General features: G+C 33.2%; 2 protein-coding genes across 2 annotated transcripts in view; both read left to right on the plus strand.

Annotated features, from left to right (window-relative positions):
• LOC109534656 (acetylcholine receptor subunit alpha-like) overlaps positions 1-9,126 on the plus strand; it is a gene marked incomplete in the record, with an annotated part of 139,839 nt that extends 130,713 nt beyond the window's left edge. The window contains 2 exon segments of the mRNA XM_048668645.1: positions 4,240-4,318; positions 5,294-9,126. Of these exon segments, the coding sequence (XP_048524602.1) occupies positions 4,240-4,318; positions 5,294-5,403 (189 nt within the window).
• A 1,689-nt stretch (positions 9,127-10,815) lies between these two features.
• Positions 10,816-18,666, plus strand: LOC109534661 (juvenile hormone esterase). The gene is made up of 11 exons (XM_019900404.2): positions 10,816-10,951; positions 12,632-12,769; positions 13,696-13,842; positions 14,623-14,777; positions 15,176-15,351; positions 15,779-15,975; positions 16,029-16,209; positions 16,600-16,763; positions 16,824-16,953; positions 17,347-17,467; positions 18,355-18,666. The coding sequence occupies exons 1-11, from the start codon at positions 10,892-10,894 to the stop codon at positions 18,557-18,559; spliced, it is 1,674 nt and encodes a 557-aa protein (XP_019755963.2). The 5' UTR covers positions 10,816-10,891; the 3' UTR covers positions 18,560-18,666.
• Positions 18,667-18,956: the final 290 nt, after the last annotated feature.

Raw genomic sequence — 18,956 nt, forward strand, 5'->3', positions numbered from 1 at the left:
ATGAAAATAATATTAGATTTTTATAAAATTCGAATTATTTAAAAAACCTTTAGATTTAGACATTATAAATCTTATTAAAACAAACACTTATTTTGTTCAGAAAATCCAAAAATGCAATAAAATATAGGGTATTTCATTTAGAAAAACACAACATTGATACTTTTAGGGCTTTTGGGACACTCTGTACATTACAAAAATATTTTTTAAATGTGCACTCGATAATTTGATATAAAATGATAATAGATTAATACATTTGATATGAAATATTCGACTTGCCTCCACAAATAACGTGGTACTCTCAGAGTGAGTCCCAGAAAGTATCTAAAGGAATAAGGTATGTTTTAAATCACCTTCTTTATTGCCATTAAAAATACGAAATATAACAATAACAGTGATTATAACCGGCATTACTTTCAATTCTGTTGAGCAAAGAGCTGAACAATTTAAACTGAATAAATTGTATCATCGTCAAGATTTCGACAACAATCAAAAGTCGTTCAATTTGGAGCAACAATTGTTGAGCACAAACGTAATTCAATAATTTTGAAATTGTGAATTGAGCGATTTAGAATTAATGCTCAACGTTTCGATGTCATAAATATAAAAATTGAATAAAGCTGCAACTCACACAGAAAATGTTTTTGACTGTCTTAATGTAAAGAAACTAAAAACGAGCTACCAGTCAGTACCAAAAATATCGCGTATTCATCTGATTTTAATTATCCCATCCACTTAAATTTAGCCAACATCAGCACTTTTACGGAATCGACTTTTGAATTCTAATTTAAGTAGAAATGGGGAAAAATTATCAGGGAATTTATATTCATTTAAATGGAGATTCAGCTTTCAAGAAATGGAAAATAAAACGAAGAGGCGTTTTTTTGCCAAGCCACTTTGGCAGCGAAAATGCGGGCTCAGCAAATATATTAAATTCATTAATTTCCACTTACTTTTGTATTGCCATTAATTATTCTAAATTCGCGCTAATAATCGGACATTTTTCTTGCATACGGTATTGCGATTTTGTAGTTTCGGCAGCAATCCTACCATCTCCAGAGGAATATTAAAACAAAAGAAAATAATTACGAAATTAATCTTCCTCCAAAGACAAAACGCGCGTCAGGTTTTAAAACAAAGTTTGAACAAAGTGGTAAAATCCTACAGATTAGAAGAAGATCTGTTACGGCATTCAAGCCTGGATGTATTTTTGATGTCCACTTAGGGTTCCGGTTCCATCTTGAACTTTCATTGTGATCAACTCATCGGTCGTTGAAAGAGCTCGATCTTGAAATGTTGCGAACGATCAGATAATGAGTTAGGTGATGACTGCGACCAGAGACTTATTACTTGTCTCTGACTGCGACTTTGTTTCAAGCGGGGAAAAATAACTTGGCGAGCAAAGCGTAGAGAAAGATTCAAGTGAGATTAAACCAGGTTCAAAATTATTTCGTGAGAAGACAGGGCGACGGCCGGATAATCAAGTCACAAATATTTTCCAGTYATGCTGCAAGTTTCGTACTACCGAAATTATAGACATAATTGYGKTTCATTCAAAGAAACTGAACTCGATCCATACGTGCACAATTGCGTAGCAGTTATACATATTATACAAGAGAYTTCGAAATTTTGATATCACAAACAAATCTTAAACACGTTGGCAGATTTTCTTCGTTCGTTTTAAAGTGTCCCGCGTTTTAAAAATACACCTTTCAAATAAATAGGCCATCTGCGAAATGCGAGACGTGTTGTGCTTGTAATCCCCAAAGTAAACCAGGGTTTTGCTTGACGTTTAAAAGGAACATTTAACACAAAACTGTGTCATCACGGCAGAAATAAAACAATCCCCTGCGGGTGTTTGGCAAGATTGCGTTTGAGATAGAGAGACCAGGGCGATTTTTAGCCCCGAGGGCATTACGAGATATTATTTTTGCTCAACGTTCAACGATAAAAAGTGACGGATCCTTGCTAGGAAGATGAAAGATTGCTTGAAATCCCGAATTGAGCTCYTGAACAAGAGATTTCGRATAAACTRRAATGTTATATAAACATTGTKGGGTGATGTCTGGTTTAAAACKGTTGTTATTAAAATGTTAWATTGCGGCCGTCAGAATGATATGTATGTTTCCGACCAGTAGATCAAGATGACCATAAATATGAGAAGAAGTATAACTAAGAGATCTGTCYCGARCRGAAGCAATTAAGTARGAAAAAACGATAAGAACAAAGKAGTTTCRGGCAGCATCTKRCCTGGGAGAAGATTTTATTAASTAACATAATAATTAAACYARCAAAACGAGAGMAATTAAACAGCCATATATTACAGAAAATGAAGAAAGCGCACGAGGAAAGGGGAGTTCTAAACAATGTAGATTTTGATTCAGCAATGCCGTAAATTTGAAAATCAAATAAAAAAGCGTTCATAATTCCAAAAAATCTGCAAAAGTATCTGAGATCATATAGTTGCAGAATTTAAGGTTTTAAGTATATAAAAACTGAAGATCCTGTATCCTGGCTATCCCCTGCAGAAGACTTTTTATGAAGATTACGTTGTTCATATTGTTAAACTAGATTTTTAAATAATTTGTATTTTCGTAAAGGGACTCCTAAAATCGGGTGGAGCAATTTTTTTATAGAGCAAATATTAGAGTACGCTTTACAACAAAAAAAAAACTTTGCTGTAAAGAGTGTGTTGTTGAGTTAGCGTTCTGAACCATTTGTTGAAGCAGAGCGACACAAGTTTTTCTAAGCAATGACTAAGGAAATGTGCTGAAAATGTCCATGTAAAAATTGATTTGATTCTCGTTTCAGAACAATAGCCTTGACCTGGTCTAGAATCTTAAATCCAATTGTGTGATCACAGCCCGTATGCAAAGTTGCTCATCAGTTGTATTTAAATGTGTGAAAGACGATGGTCTTAATAAACGTAAAATGGTAATCTTGTCCAAAATGCCGGGACAGTTTCACGAAATAATACTGTTATATTTAATTCCAAGACAAGCCTTGTGATCATTGTTTGAACTAATCCAGAAGAAGAAGATCACCTCGAATGTAATTTTTAGTTTTCAAAAATGTAACACATTTAAATGTAATGCCTCTGGAATTAAAATTATTAAATCAAAAAAAAAATGCGCATTCTCAATCTTTATCCTCGTTTGACGAGATCGGAAATATTTTCCTACAACCGTAATTTTTACGGACAGGCCTGTAATCAACCAGAGACGAATGTGCGGCGGATACATAAAAGAAAATGAAATATTGCCAAGCATTTGACTTGAAAAAAAAAAATGTTCTAAATTATAATGCTAGCATTTAAAATCACTTTAATTTAAATCACATGTGATACAAAAGAAAAAAATAATTTCAAACAGAGAAGGCTTCCGAACAGAGGGGTGGGGGGATTATTGGGCCTTAAAAACTTCAGATCCCAAATAACATGGATTTATATGGATACATGACTTCACAAAACTCGACCCTTGGTTGAATATTCCCAATTAAATGCGTAATCTAAACCTAAACTGTCCTGGTTTAAGGTTTTTAAAGTCAAAAATTGATTTGATTAAAACTGCTTGATAGAACAAATTTCTTCTACTGTTCGTTAAGTTTTTCGCCACAGACTGCAAGAAGGCCTGTCTTATATCGGTAATGACTTTAAACATGATGCGAATTCTTAAATTTGATTTTTATCTAATTTATGGTTGATCTAGTTATGGGCCTATTGAATGAATTGTTTTAATTGAGTTGCTAACTTAATGTTAAACAATTCACTTGGTCCACAAGTTTATTTCTAGTATATCAATAAACACCCAAATTTCAGCGACTGCCAAACTATGCATTTATAAAGAAACAGTTATGTAATGCAGTTATAAACAAAACAGAAAAGTCTATTTGGATTTTTTCAGTCAAAAAAAATTATTAGGGCCTGTTTTCAATTTCGCGTCAACATCGCTAAAAAATCGTCATGAATGCAGAACCCCAAAAGAAATCACATCAAGATATGAGAGTTACGACATTAATGTCTCGTTGTGAGAAATCGTTTTATGTGCAAATGTGTACGTTTACAATTTAAATTTGCTCTTACTAAACCTCTTTTCCCTTTCATATGGAAAAACTATTTCGTACGTTTCATACCTCACGCCCACACTGCATGTATCGATCAAAATATTGGCTTCTTAGTGAAACTTAAAGCTACTAGATTAAGCTTTAAGGTTGTTTCTAACAACCTTCTGCTTCTTTTTTCAGGTGAAAGAAGATTGGAAGTATGTTGCCATGGTTCTCGACCGACTATTTTTATGGATCTTTACGCTAGCGGTACTTGTAGGTAAATAGCCAAGAACCGCATATTACTCAAAGACTAGGATACTGTGACGACAAAATCGATCACACTAGCACAAAAGTTCCCAAATTACGAGAACATTTTCAGATTTCTTTGTTGATTGTTTATTGGCGTGCAGAAGTAGCACGTTTTTAGACAGAATGCTTCAATTGCCAATTCTAATTACTATATTGAGCTTGAATATTTTCGGAAAACATAAACAACCGTTTTCATTCGAACCAGTGGCATTCAGTCTTTTGTTTATGAAATTATAAAAATGATCAGACATTTAGGTGCATGATTATTCCAAAATTTTGTGATTTTTGTCCCGTTTTTGCTCATTTCTGGGAAGCGAAATGAGCAATAACGCTCATTTTTACATAATTGCAGAGAGAACTAAATGGCCCTTTTAGAAAGTGAACAACCACTGTTAAGCAAATATTGGCAGTTTTCCCAAAAAAGTCTTGATTTCAAGAAGCTATAGATTCCATTTTTTACTGCATATCGGAATACCAAGCTTTTACAACGCGTAATTTGTGCACATTCAATGATGGTGTAGTAAAACTATTTAAACTGGTTAAGAGATCTAGACTTGGTTGCATGTGAACTAATACCTAAAACTCCAGCAATCTTGCTCAACTAAATTTGCGATATTTTTCTTCCTTAATATTTATTCCAAATCAAAATTAATTCCTGGGTTTCAGTCATTTATTGTCGTTATTATGAAAATGTATGCCAAGGCTTAAAGCAGCAACAACGCTACACGTAAAAACTGATGATGGTGGAAAAATACACCAAAACGTATTTTAATTGACAAATAAAGAAAATGACTGAAACCCAGGAATTAATTTTGATTTGGAATTGAAACACAGTCAGGAAAGTATATACTTAATATTTATGTGAAAACTTAGAAGTCAGAAACCTAGATGCATGTTTTGTATTTGTTTTATTGTTTTTTACAATATTAATCCTATGTTTTAGGTACAGCCGGCATAATTCTTCAAGCTCCATCTTTATACGACGACAGAACACCTATCGATAAGAAATTCAGTGAATTTGCAACTACACTTGTAAGATGTCCGCCACCGTAATAAATCTAAGCGATTTCTTTGAAACCAGCCGTTTAAAATAAGTTTGTGTAGGTACTGTATGAATCAATTTGCTGTTAACGACCAGTTGAACTAAATCTGTTGTGTAGAATTAACAGATTGAAATAAGCTGCGCTAAAGAAGTGAATATAGAAAGTAACAGGTTTATTTATTTTTATATTTTGGGAGATATGTAGTTGCTTCTATTCTTTAGTTATGAAGCACAACAAAGCTTTGATGTATGTGAAAATGGTAGAAAAACTAGAAAACAATGTCAAATAGTGTACACCACAACGAAAACCGTTCATGACAAAACTTTATTTTTAAATAAAATTGTTGAGTTATTCAAACGCTTATTCCAGCAGAAAGTGGCTGATTGATTTGCATTGCACAGCACTTTTGTAAATTTTAACATTCGGTGTATCCCGCGCACAAATGGAATATAAAGAGGATCGATAAGATAGGACGAAGGCAAAAACTTAAAAACACAACAGAAACGGAAGCAGTCCTTATTGCAATTGCGAAAATTAATTAACACACTAATAACAACAAAACATTGTAAATTGTAAAACAACACGAGGAAAATTCGAAAGGAATATCTCACATCTTATGTAAAGTGTGAAGCCAAAAAATTCGGAATTATAATAGTAACGAAAAACTTCATTTTACTTGGATTACAATAATACAATAAAATAGCATCAAAAGAATGCATAATTGAGAGAATCTTCGAAAATATGATGAAACTAATGGATAATATCACGTCCTGCTTCCAGGCATTTTGATACGACCTCAAATTAGTGAACAAAAATGGATGTTTGATTTATATACGACTGGCTGAAATACGCAAAAAATGTCTTGGTTTAACGTAATCACGCAGTAAATAACAGAAAACATAATTCATCATTTCTCAGCTTGTAGCTCAGATCATTGGATACACCGTCAAATTCGTTTTTTTCGGTAATAATAAAAAATGGAGCAAAACAATAAATGTAGCACTATTGAAAGGCAATAATTTTATATCACATATGTAGAAGTTTTATAGACTTACGTAGTCGAATGATTATGAAAACACGTTTACTTGTGAAATTTAGCAGAAGATAGACTAAATAAATTATAAGGTAATAAAGTGTTCAGTCGTCCCACTTGTATAACAAAGTGACATAAAACCCATGCTTATGACATTTTGAAAACGTTTGCCATCTACCTGAATATTTGATATTTAGAAAATTTTATATACATTTACGCAAACGTCCTACTTTGGAAAAAACCCCAAAGTTGACTCGGTATTTTATTATTGTAAGACTCAATAAAGTGTGCTCACCAAATAGCTCAATAGTGAGATTTACTAAATGCAATGTGTTTCAATACTAAATAACTTGCTGAGTTGTGACTAACAGGTCATGATCAACGGTAAAACAAAGAGTACTAATTCTGCCCAGTTTACGTATTGGATTTAGTATATCTGATCTATTAATTTTATTGTATAAAATGTATTTTAGATCAATTTAAGAAAATACTACATAACTGTTTTATTGAAATCTTCGGACCAAACTATTTTTTTTCAACAAAGACATACAACAAAAAGGAAACAAAATTGAATAAACTTGTCAAATGACCCTAGAATTGGTTGAAATTGACATCAGTTAGTCTTGAGACAAATACGAATCTCTCTCATGGCAAAATTGGACCGAAATTTGACATAACAAAATTGGGAAACATTTCGAAAACTTTTCCCCAAAATGTTACATGTTTTTAGAAAATCGTCAATTGCTCGCTTATTATCGATCGTAGCTAAAAAGTTAACTTTTCTTGGCAGTTAAGACAGCCGATCGACGAGACTGACTAGATTGAGCTGAGCTCTTTTGGTTACCGAGAAATTTGCATTTGTTTTTTGAAAATCATATATTCGAGATTTTCTCGCAAACTATGAAAGCTGAAAAATTGAAAAGATACTGTTTGATCATGCCCGATGAGCCTGAGAGTTCATAAAAAACAACTGTTGTCGACAGGAATCTTTCTTTTTCAGAAAAAAAATAAAATGTTAAAATTTTTAAAAATTGACAAGGGGTTTGTGCGAAATATTTTTCTCGAACTATTCCTTGACATGTGGTTAGATATGGGAAAGTTACATGATAAATCAACTTAGGTCGCGTCAAAAAAGTTTTTTCTGTGAACTACAGAGGGAAGACGAAAAAGTTTGTGCAGGCCCTTATGGAAGAGAAATTTTCAAATAACATTACAATTGGTTGAATTTGACACCAATTAGTATTGAGATAAATATGAATCAACTCCATTTCAAATCGATTCCGTAAATTGGTAGAAGAAACTCCATTTAACTCCAGGTAATGGGTAAATTGTGGTACCGATCAACTGAAATGCTTCCCAAAAATCAGAAAATGATGATGAATGGTTAGACAGAAACCTAGCTAATAGATGTGGATTTTTGAATGCCATAATGAGAAACTATAAGTTTCCGATTTTGGCCAGACCATTTTGAAATCGATTTTGGGTATCAAAAATTAAGGTCCAAAAATTGGATATTGTGAAATACATAAAAAAATTACGATTAAAATTCCAAATTAGCTCGAATATGCAATAAAAATACCGCATTCCATTTAAAAAAAGGTAAGCTTGGTCTGTCACTTGAATTTGAGACACCCCGTATCAATTGGTACCATCTTTAAATAAACTAATCATTAATATCTACAACTTTTCTATTTGACGTTTTTCTCTAAATTTCAAATTAGATACATAAACGGGGTGGTCAAAGTTCAATAGTTCAATCAATAACCCTGTCCATAAAGTGTAGGCCAAAAACAGGACTTTGTTTTAATCGGATTAATGCAGCAAATTATTAAAATTTAACCGAAAGTGTAAGATTTTTGTTGCGTACTCCGAACATTTCTATAAAGTAGTAATTTGTTAGTATGAATAAGAATAACCGCTAGCACCTTATGTTGTTATGAGCAGAGCTCCCTTTTCACTCAATAGAAACTTACAAGTTATAAGTTGTTGCCACTAAGTAACTTTTCAGTTTCAAAAAATCAGGAATATATGTACATTAGAATTTAGTATTGATGATTCAAGTGTATGTAATACATTGTATAGCAGCTTAAAGCCTTCGGAACATGTGAATGATTATTATTTTGTCTACTTTGGCCAACCACCAAAGCCTATATCAAAGTTACCACAAATTAATTTACTTTAAACAATGTAAAATAACGGAAGCGTTGTAAATAAATAAGTACTTGCTGTTTTGAAGGTTTTTTAAGATGATACCTATTTGATACACAAATACCTACGTTAACAAAGTAAAACCATTAGACCTTAGAATAAATACTAGTTCAATAGACTGCCTAGCATACATACATATATTTATAAATAAAAAGGGAACATGTTTCCAGAATTGGTTTTTTTCAGGCAACTTGCAAAATACGTTATTCTGACTAACTAATTACTAAAATTGATAATTATTTACAAAGCGCCGTACTAAGCAAGGTATCAGCAAAACTCCTATTCTGACTATTGTAAATATTAGAAAAATATATATACTGTGTGTTAGAAAGTTTTCAATGGATTGTAGATAATAAATATAAAAACGTTGTTTCGAGAAAAAATATAAGTACGACCTGTTAGAATTCAAGGCAAATTGTTATACCCAAAGAATAAAAATTGTTGCATGATTTTTTAATCCTGCTTATACAATAAATAAAAGGAATATATGTACTTTTTATTGCATTTTGTTCATGTGTATTCCAATCCCGTCCGCCGAACAATAATAAACAAAAAAATCAATGAAAAAGAACCTGCTGCTTTATTACGCCTTAGCCAACGAAGATAACAGGATTTAATTTAAGATTCTAAGGGATTGACCCGTCCTAGGGAGTTGAAACAAGGAGGCTAAACATATTAATTTAAAGTGTCCGCCTCCCAAAATTGACGGGTTTTTCCGATTTTTAATATTTTCAACTGCAAGAAAGATATTAAGGGTGGAAGTTTTCAAATTGACACCCTGTATGTAAATCAATACATAACTATTCAACAAGTATAACTTTGACATAAATAGGTGGAAAAAGCAACATTAAGATAAAACCACAGCACAATTATTCAAATGATATAGACATACATACTAAACAGGTACTACATATGCGCACTTTTTAAATTAGTTAATTATAAGAAGGCGGCTGATTAACACATTAAAATGCAACTGAATAATTACGCACAAACTAATTTTTTTTTGATCTGGGGTTGAAACCCTTATATCGTGTACAGTGGCGGCGCCAGCTTGATTTTCCTATTTTTTTTCAAGGTGGGCAGGAGATATTTATACTTTTAATTGTAAGAGTTGGATATTGGATACATATCTTTTTTACTTTTTACTTTTACTTATTTACTTACTTTTAGGTTTTACTACTACTTCTTTGTCCGAATATAATGTAAAATAATTTTTAGTTATTTTTATTTAACATACAAGCGTTGCAAAGACTCATTAGAAAACACTTTAACGACATGTTTTTGTCAAGCCAGGAGCTAACAGAGTTTGAATATAGCTTGAGTGTCCCAATACGAATATACAGTACAAATAGGTATTATACGAGATTTTATCTACTTTCGTAGAATAACGAAAGAAATGTTATGAAATAAAAATATATTTCACAAGTGTGAACATTTTTTTAAACGTTCTTATGTTGAGCACAAAGGCTGAATGAAATTAGCTACAACTCTAGTATTGTAATAAAAACTATTATAAACAAACCCATTTTTTGAATTAAATAATTCCTTTTACTAAACGAAAGTAAATTTAAAATATTTAAATTAACGAATAACATTATAAACATTGAATAAAACTATAATAAGGTAGAAATAATGTAATAATGAAATAATTTTTTATTCTCTTCAAAGTGCTGAAATATTTTTCGCAACTTGCACTAGAAGATGGTACTGTCGTTGCAATATTACATAGTTTATTCATTTCATGCAGGACTAAACTAAAATCTTGCAAAAGAAGGGTCAGATCTGTTAAAGTGTTTTTTTTACAAATTTTACAAATGATGGTTGGGCGCTCGCCCAACCTTGCCCACCCCTAGCGCTATGCAAGACAATGCACCAAGAAGCATAAAACTTCGAGATAATTATTTTTAATATTCGCCATCTGCAACTGACAATAATGTGATAAAAAAATAGGCCGACTCGATCTTCAAGTAAAAGCTGTCGCTAGTTCGCAACAAGTCACTTACGTCTGTCCAGAAAATAGTATGCGTATTTTGAGGAATTCTTCACTGGCATTTTCTTAACTGATAAAAAGCAAACCCTATTTACATTTTCGATGTAGTGTTTAAGTGGTTTCTTATCCATGAATTCATTAATAATAACGCATTTGGCTAAATACCGTAAGCATTTCAAACGGGTATTTAATATAGCGCACCCCAGTCTTACAACTCCAGTTCCAAATTTTTAAGTCAACCTATAGTTACAACCGCAGCAACTAGATATGAAGAACTTGTTAAGTTTTTTAATGTTTGCCTTATGTAGTAGACTAATTAGAGGACAGGTACGTTTTCCAAAAATGTTGTTACTTTTTTCTGGTTTAGATCCGCTTCGCATTTTTTAAACCGTACTAGCTGGATTATTTTTGCTTTATTTCAAACACGTTTTCCAATTTTCTATTAAATAATGACTCCACCTGAAGTTAAGAGTTTGTATTAATATATGAAAAGAATATTTTTCGTGCGGATATAAAAATTGTGCGACGTTCGTCAATGCACGACGTGGAGCAATAATCTCCAATTTTCCATTTAAATAACAATTTTACAACCTAGTTAAAAAGTTTATTTCACAACTGCTTTAGAGTTTTCAGCAAGCATTGTTACTTTCTTCGCTTCGTGTTGCTCTTTTATTTTTGCCCTATATTTCTTCCAAAAACAATTTTTTTAGAGTGCGAACAAACATTCACATGTTGGCTCTTCTCACCCGTTTTCCGAAACGCTCACTGATCCAGGAGATGCAAATATAATAATTTCCTGATTGTCGAAGAATAGCGGATTTATTATTTGGATTATGAATATCCAGCGGACTAATTTGTGTTGCGACCGAGTTGCAGGTTTCGCTGTTCAAGTACATATTTCAAATCTAACGATGGTTACAGGTACTAAATACTTGTAAATGCGCTCGGCGACAAAAGTTTGTTTTAATTACTTATCCAAGGGTAAGTTTTATCGCTGAGATAAACCATGCATTCTGGTCAGAATGTTTGAAATTGTTGAGCTATCGTCAGCTGAAACGGCAACGTATATATCCGATTATCTCASTMCAGAGTTTATGGTMAAAAAACATTGGATAGTTGTTAGAGGTAAAATGTTCCAGCAGGTTCGGATGTCGTTRATGTTTTTYGGCGCATWGGRAATATTTGGAATGAAATCTATGCATTCCATRCACAATTCGATGAAGGCATATCAGTTTYTCAAAAAATATTTCTGAATCTGTGGAYTATTTATATAATGAAATGTCCGACAAAWGAYTCGAMATAATATTTACCTACGACCACTACTGTAAGTAGCATAAAACATACYWMCTACCTTTGAACCTCAAGGGTTACTAAATACCACTTTAGAGAATGTTAAGCGACAGTCAAAATGAAACGTGTTTAGAATCTGGCAAGAGCCTTTTTTACATAACAAATAGGAATTAGCTAAAAGTTATTATTATTTTAAGCAAAAATTTGTAATATTTATAACGTGTACAAAGATCTCCAGAAAAACAAATTAGTACAATTTTTTCTTAAATACTTAATTAATTATAGAAAATTAAAAAAAACGATAAAATCGGCGTTTTTTATTTGGTTTTTCAGAAAACAAATCAATGAACGGATTTTAGTTCAGCTTGTCTCAAATTGTTGGTATTTTTGCTACTTCACAAAAATTATTAAATTGTTTTTCAATTGCATCAACGATTGAAATGCTATGCGCAAAAAAACGGTTCTTGGCACTTTCTTTGGTTATTTAAACAATGTCCTACGGCCGGAAACTATTGTCCCAAGATTAAGACATAGATCAACTTCCAATGTTCTTTGATCTTCATCTATTTAGTGCTTGCAAAGAATCTAATCCGACTGGACTAAACAGTGTAACTGTTATTCTAGCATTATCGTAACCATTTTAGGAATTTTTGTAGCATGTTAATTTCAACTTGTATCACCACAAAAACCAGTATTAACGCTTCCTTATTGTTTCAGGGAACAGCTCCACTAATAACGATTTCTGATGGAAAACTGAAAGGCTCAGTTAATTCTACCTATAGCCAAAAGCTTACCTATTATGCATACCGAGGAATTCCGTTTGCTAAAAAACCGATCGACGATCTCAGATTTGCAGTAAGTTTGATTTTATCTGTTAATAGTGTTGCCTGGAGGACGGCATTTCACTAAGTATATGTAAACTAGAATATTATCTGTAATAAAGTCGAAACAAAAGTGCCAACTAGATAAAGATAATGCATGGTAAAACGTATGGTTGGTTGAACAATTCATAAATCGAAAAACATACTGCGTGATTCTCAACCTTATGGACAGAGAGCAGGGGCGTGTAGAGGACTTCAAAACAAGCCGAGCTTTCATTTAATTTTTTTTCATTCAGTCCTATTGTTAAGGAAATACAGGGTGTTAAAGTTTTTAAAAACTATTGGAATTTAATCTTTAACTCCTACAGTTTAAGAGATATTTGAGCAAATTTTGAACATTCGCTGCTGTTTAGACCCAGAAAGTTAATTGAAAATCACCCAAAAACGTTGTGGAAATAGCTCGAAAACGAAGGCAGACGCGGAAAAACTGCAAGAGATAAAAAAAATCTTAAATTGAACATCAAATGGAGAAATTTGTTCGGTCGAAGTCAGTGGCAAACCACAAAAAACTTCGCGGGGTAAAAGGGGGGTATGACACTAGAAAAAACACCATGTATATTTTGATAACAACTTAGCTTACATTCGGATAGAGGGTCTAAAGAGATCATACGTAAAAAAATTGAGAGAGAGTTAAAGAGAAAATACAAATATGATAAAAACTGATATGGCAACTCGACTTGTTTTGAGCTTGTGGTGTGTCCATAAGGTTGTGAATCACCTTGTATGTCTACTGCAATAGCGATGGCAAACAAACAAAATATTCCTGTACATTTTGATCAAAGCGGTTTAGGTATATAAAAACTGAAAACACATATTCTTTAAATAACATCAATCGATATTATTAATACGCACCTAATAAAATTGGCTTAATAACGTATATGTGTTTTACAAAATTTACAGCCACCAGCAAAGAATGACCCATGGAATGGAACCTTAGACGCAACTAAAGATAAAGATAAATGTACTCAGATTGCTTTATTTTATAGTCCGTCTACAAATGTAACAGGCTCAGAAGACTGTCTATACATTAACGTTTATACTACAAATGTAAGTAAAACGATGATATGGAGTATTGATTTAGATAAATTTTCTTGAGCCCTTCGAATACTTCGAACAAGACAACACACATGTCAACTAATGTATCAGAACACAATAACTGAGCAAATATCAGATTACTACAGAAGCTTAAAAGTTATACATACGTCTAAAATCCACCGACAACTATTACCATCTACCCCATTACATGAAGATTCCTGACCAATCTAACATCAAATTTTAGGGTTCGGGGATCACATTTGAGATTCAGTTCAGATCTCTTAACATATATTGTATTAACCGAGTTTCTACTTTATGTTCGAACTGGCCAACTCCTATTGTTTGGTGTTCCATCACATTCCGTTCCGCAGGTCAATTTTCAACCTGTGAATTTTTTTCCAAACACTGATGTTTCATACTAAAGAATTTCTGTAATCACATCAGGGTTGCTACCGTGTTTTCACCGATGTCCCTTTCGAGACACTGTTCACCCTCATCTAAAAAATACATGTACAGTGTCCGACAAAGCAGCGATCCCCAGTGCTCAAAAAATCTGGGGCACCATGAAAATAAATATTAGCCTTAATCTATTTTCAGTCTGATTGTAGAGACTAGCCGTCGAATAACATTATTTGGAAAATATGTGATGATTGGATTGGTAAACTTCAAGCTACATCTCTGCAGGACTCTTACTTGTGCTACATTAAACTAATATTTAACCTGACCGCCCACTATTTATACACTTAGATATTGTATTTTAGTCAAAAATTAATAAACTTTACAATAATCTAGGTGACTGGAAACTTACCCGTGATGGTATGGATATATGGTGGTACATTTATGGGAGGTACATCTGCATACTATCAGTACGGCCCAGATTATTTTTTGGAGAAAGGAGTAGTCTATGTATCATTCAATTACAGATTAGGTATTTTTGGATTTTTAAGGTAAGTCGTCCTTGTAAGCCAATTGAATTATTAGTTTTTAAAATGCAGACGAACATATACAAACATTTGTGGCATCATATTTCAGACAGAACGTTAGTCCCAAATGCTACACAACGGGTACTTTATTGTCATCTGGGGAGTTGGCTTGGGTTTTCAGCTAACTACCCACCAAATTTGGGATTTGAATTTAGAACCGTTCCTTAGATCAAGCTTGTTCCGTAAACATCTGTAATGGCATTTTTTTCTTAAACAATTGACAAGAAACACTACGCGGTTATCACTAAAGAATCCCTTTTGAAAGCTTGATGTGAAAAATACCAAACACTTGACAAAGGATAAAAAATTAAATATTTAAAGTAGTTCTGAGCATCTTCTGATTTTTGTACACCTAATTCTAGTACTGAAGATTCAACAGCACCCGGCAACTGGGGATTAAAAGATCAAGTTTTGGCGTTACAATGGGTAAAACAAAATATTAAAAGTTTTGGAGGAGATCCAAACCAAGTGACCATTTTTGGACAAAGCGCAGGAGGAGCTTCTGTATCATACTTAACCCTGAGCAATTTGACGACAGGTAAGATCAAAATATAGTAAACCAGAAATACGTGCACGATTCGAGTGCCTTTATTGGGACTTCACCTCCAGTTACGATGATAGTATGCTTACGTGTGTTATTGGTCTTACTTTGATATATTTATATTCCTGCAGAACACACATTGGTAACAAAAATACACTTCTTACCACGAAAGTTTTGCAAATTTAGCGCGAATGAAAAGAACTTCTAATTGTTCTATGAATATCAACACAAATCGATTTCTCCACATTGGCCTTCAATGAGAAAAACCTGGGTAAAACTATGTTTAATGTTTCGCATATTCACCGAAACCGAATCTTCACATAAGGGCATGGCCATCTCAGATGAAAGTACGCATTTGTCTCAAGAAATGACTAATTAGTTTAAAACAATAATCAACTTTATAGTTACATTTACATTCTCATAGGTTTATTCAAAGGAGCAATTCTTCAAAGTGGTTCCAGTCTGTGTCCATTTGCTCATACAACCAACGCGAGGGTAACGGCATTTGCAGTAGGTTTAAGCCTGGGGATTGAAACTATAAGCTCCCAGACGCTGGTTGAGAAGTTAAGAAAAATCGACTATAAAACTTTGAAAATAGCCGAAAACAACGTATCAAACATAGTACGTAATTAACAATTTAAAAGACGGTTTGTAAATGTTGCCTTGCATTTCAGTACGCAATTACGGATGGTTTCTTGGGAGGTATACCGATGGGAGTTGTCACGGAACCTGCTCTTCCTGGTGCATTTATAACAAAAAAGAATTGGGAGCTGCTTTCAACAGGACAATTCCAAAAAGTGCCATTACTTATGGGTTTTAGCTCAAATGAAAGCGCAAATTTGGATCTTAATGCTGGTATGTATATTTATCAAAATGCAAATTTAATGTTTTGGAGAAAGTGTCTTTTTACACATATGAAGGGTGATAATTTGAAAATTTTCAATGCCTATATTCGAGGAACAGAAAAACATAAATAACTTCTCGGAACGGTTTCCCTATTGGCCTCCGCCTTCCCAAATCTTCAAAAATTCGTGACGCTTGGACTCTAACGTTACATTTATTAAAAGCAGTGGTGACCGCCTAACAAAAACGATTTGAATACATTGATTGATTAATTTTACAACTTAGTTGTAATCCACTTGTAATAAAAAATATATGAAGAACGTGAGATGAACCCAAGAGTAACTCATCTACGTGAAGGGGTATTGTGACCGGGTATAGATGATCTGTCTTTTCCTCTTGCAGTGCGGAGCACGCCTCTTTTGCTGCAATACAGTTTGGACTTAAAACTCCTTGCTCCTGCAGGCCTAACAAAAAATTTAATTAAGCAAATTTTGGCTGGAGCTAAAGTAAGAGGGCACTATTTTAACACTGTCAATATCGCAAGTGATCCCAAAAAGTTCACTCAGGTAAATAAAAAGCCAACAATTGACGACCTAATCATTTTATGAAACAATTGTGTATTTCAGTTTCTCAATGCTAACCAATTCATAAGGCCCATACGAGAAACGGTTGCCCAGAGTTCCAAGTTCTCCAAAGTGTATTTTTACGAATTTGCATACCAAGGACACGTTGGAGATCCAAATAATACACATCAAGGTAAATGTTATAAAATTAATAGTAAATTTTCACTTAGAGTTGTTGCAACGTTTAAAAATCACAAAAATGTCTGTTTCACGTAGAAACGAATCAATTCAAAATGGAATTATGGCACCAAATTGACAAGTTAATGCGACAAACGCGTCGGCAACACACGTACCCTACTTGAAATGACGAAATAAAAAACGAATTAAAATAATAACGTCAAGAAAAAATCAAACGAAAGCCAATAGAGTGGCAGCAGCAGCCACCTGTTTTTTATAATTATAAATCTATAATTTATATAATGCAAGATATGAGTAGGCTTTGTTATATCTTTCAAAGCTCTACATTTGAACCATACGACCGCGTGCCAACTATAAGCTTTTGTATTAACTCATATTATTATTAAAGGCGTTGCTCATGCAGAAGATTTGAACTATGAATTTATTATGTCCGATGTAACTCCAACCGCAGCCGATAAGAAAGTAATTCAGAAAATGGTGACCTTATGGACCAACTTTGCTAAAACAGGGTAAGCGTTAATATAGGTAATATGTTTAAACCGGAACTATTACTTTACATTTTTTCATCAAATCACCAGAGTAAGTTCGTAGAAAACTACAAAAGTTCCGCTAGAATGGTTACGCTTAAGTATTGAATTTACTTACATCATATCACCATACTTAAAACTGCTCAATTCTCTTATATGAGTCGAATTTGCTACATGCCAAGCACCATGATCAACATCCAAATTCAGGCGGAATCATTAATTAGCTTAAACGCAATTCGAACTCTACAATTTTGATGGTACATTCCTAAAGTAATTTTTACCACTAGATTTGCCATATACTTCATTTTCTTGGCAGTTCTTCAGTTTATTGCTGCAATTACATCTTCTTGTAGCAAAATATCGACCACCTTAGTGGAGGTGCAATTTACAACTTTCGCTTCCCTTAAGATTTTTATTTACATATCCAAATTTTACTGGAAGTTGTTTTGATTTTCATACTCAGCACACAAACTCATTGTCCGTGAGGGAATTTATCTATGTCTACTACATTTATTCGGTGCGCAAGCACTCTTAGGACATCAACAATACGAACATCACTCATTTTCTCCTGAATGTGAGCTTAAGTGAGCTATATAATTTGATTTTTTTTTATTTATACCGACCACTATTTCCTAATAATCATAACTTTGTAATAACAAAATTGTAGTTGTTGTAGTAAAGTAAATCGACAAATTTAATTTAAGACTCTACTGTCGAGTACCCCTACGAAATGTCGGATTGGGTCTCAGACCTTAAGATATTTATTGACCACTGAAATCACAAGAGCCCGTATTACCCCAAGAACCGTCATTTCGCATTCTATCCTATATAAATAGAATAAAACCGACATTTATTATTTCTGATTGTAGGAATCCTACGCCTTCAAGTAACTCCGAAGTTCTGGAGGGCCTAATCTGGGAACCAAATGGCCCAGGTTCCAATGCTAGCGCACCCATAAAATATCTCAATATTGACACCAATTTCACTATGATGACGAATCCATTCCAAGATGATTGGATCTTTTATCAAAATTTGTACAAAACTTATGGTGATCCTCCATACGTCACCTATTGATTAGGAGACATGTAACTTTGGGATCTTTAACACCTTGAAAATCTATATTGTTTTATGTTAACCCTTTCATTGCACCTGACCATGTATTAAAGTTCCAACAAACCTAACCAGGATTTTTATTGAGAGAGTGTGTGCAGTTATGTGGCATAAGCGTCACATGTTGATTGGTATGCCTTGATTGGCTGAGGAGCTGTACGAAGTATAGAATAAACTCAGATTATTTAATCATTTAATTTAATTAGTCGCTTTTTCGATAACTTTCTTTAAGCTTTACTTCGCAGTCCGATTCCAGTTTTTTTATTGTTGACAGTTTTGTAGAAAGTTTTTCATTGCAATATTTCCAAAGGCAACTCAACTAAAAACTCAAAAAAAATCTTTTACTAATTTCATTTTCAAG

This window comes from Dendroctonus ponderosae, unplaced genomic scaffold (assembly GCF_020466585.1).
Source record: "Dendroctonus ponderosae isolate FM_Combo_2020 unplaced genomic scaffold, Dpon_F_20191213v2 Dpon_F_20191213_7, whole genome shotgun sequence".
Lineage (NCBI taxonomy): Eukaryota > Metazoa > Arthropoda > Insecta > Coleoptera > Curculionidae > Dendroctonus > Dendroctonus ponderosae.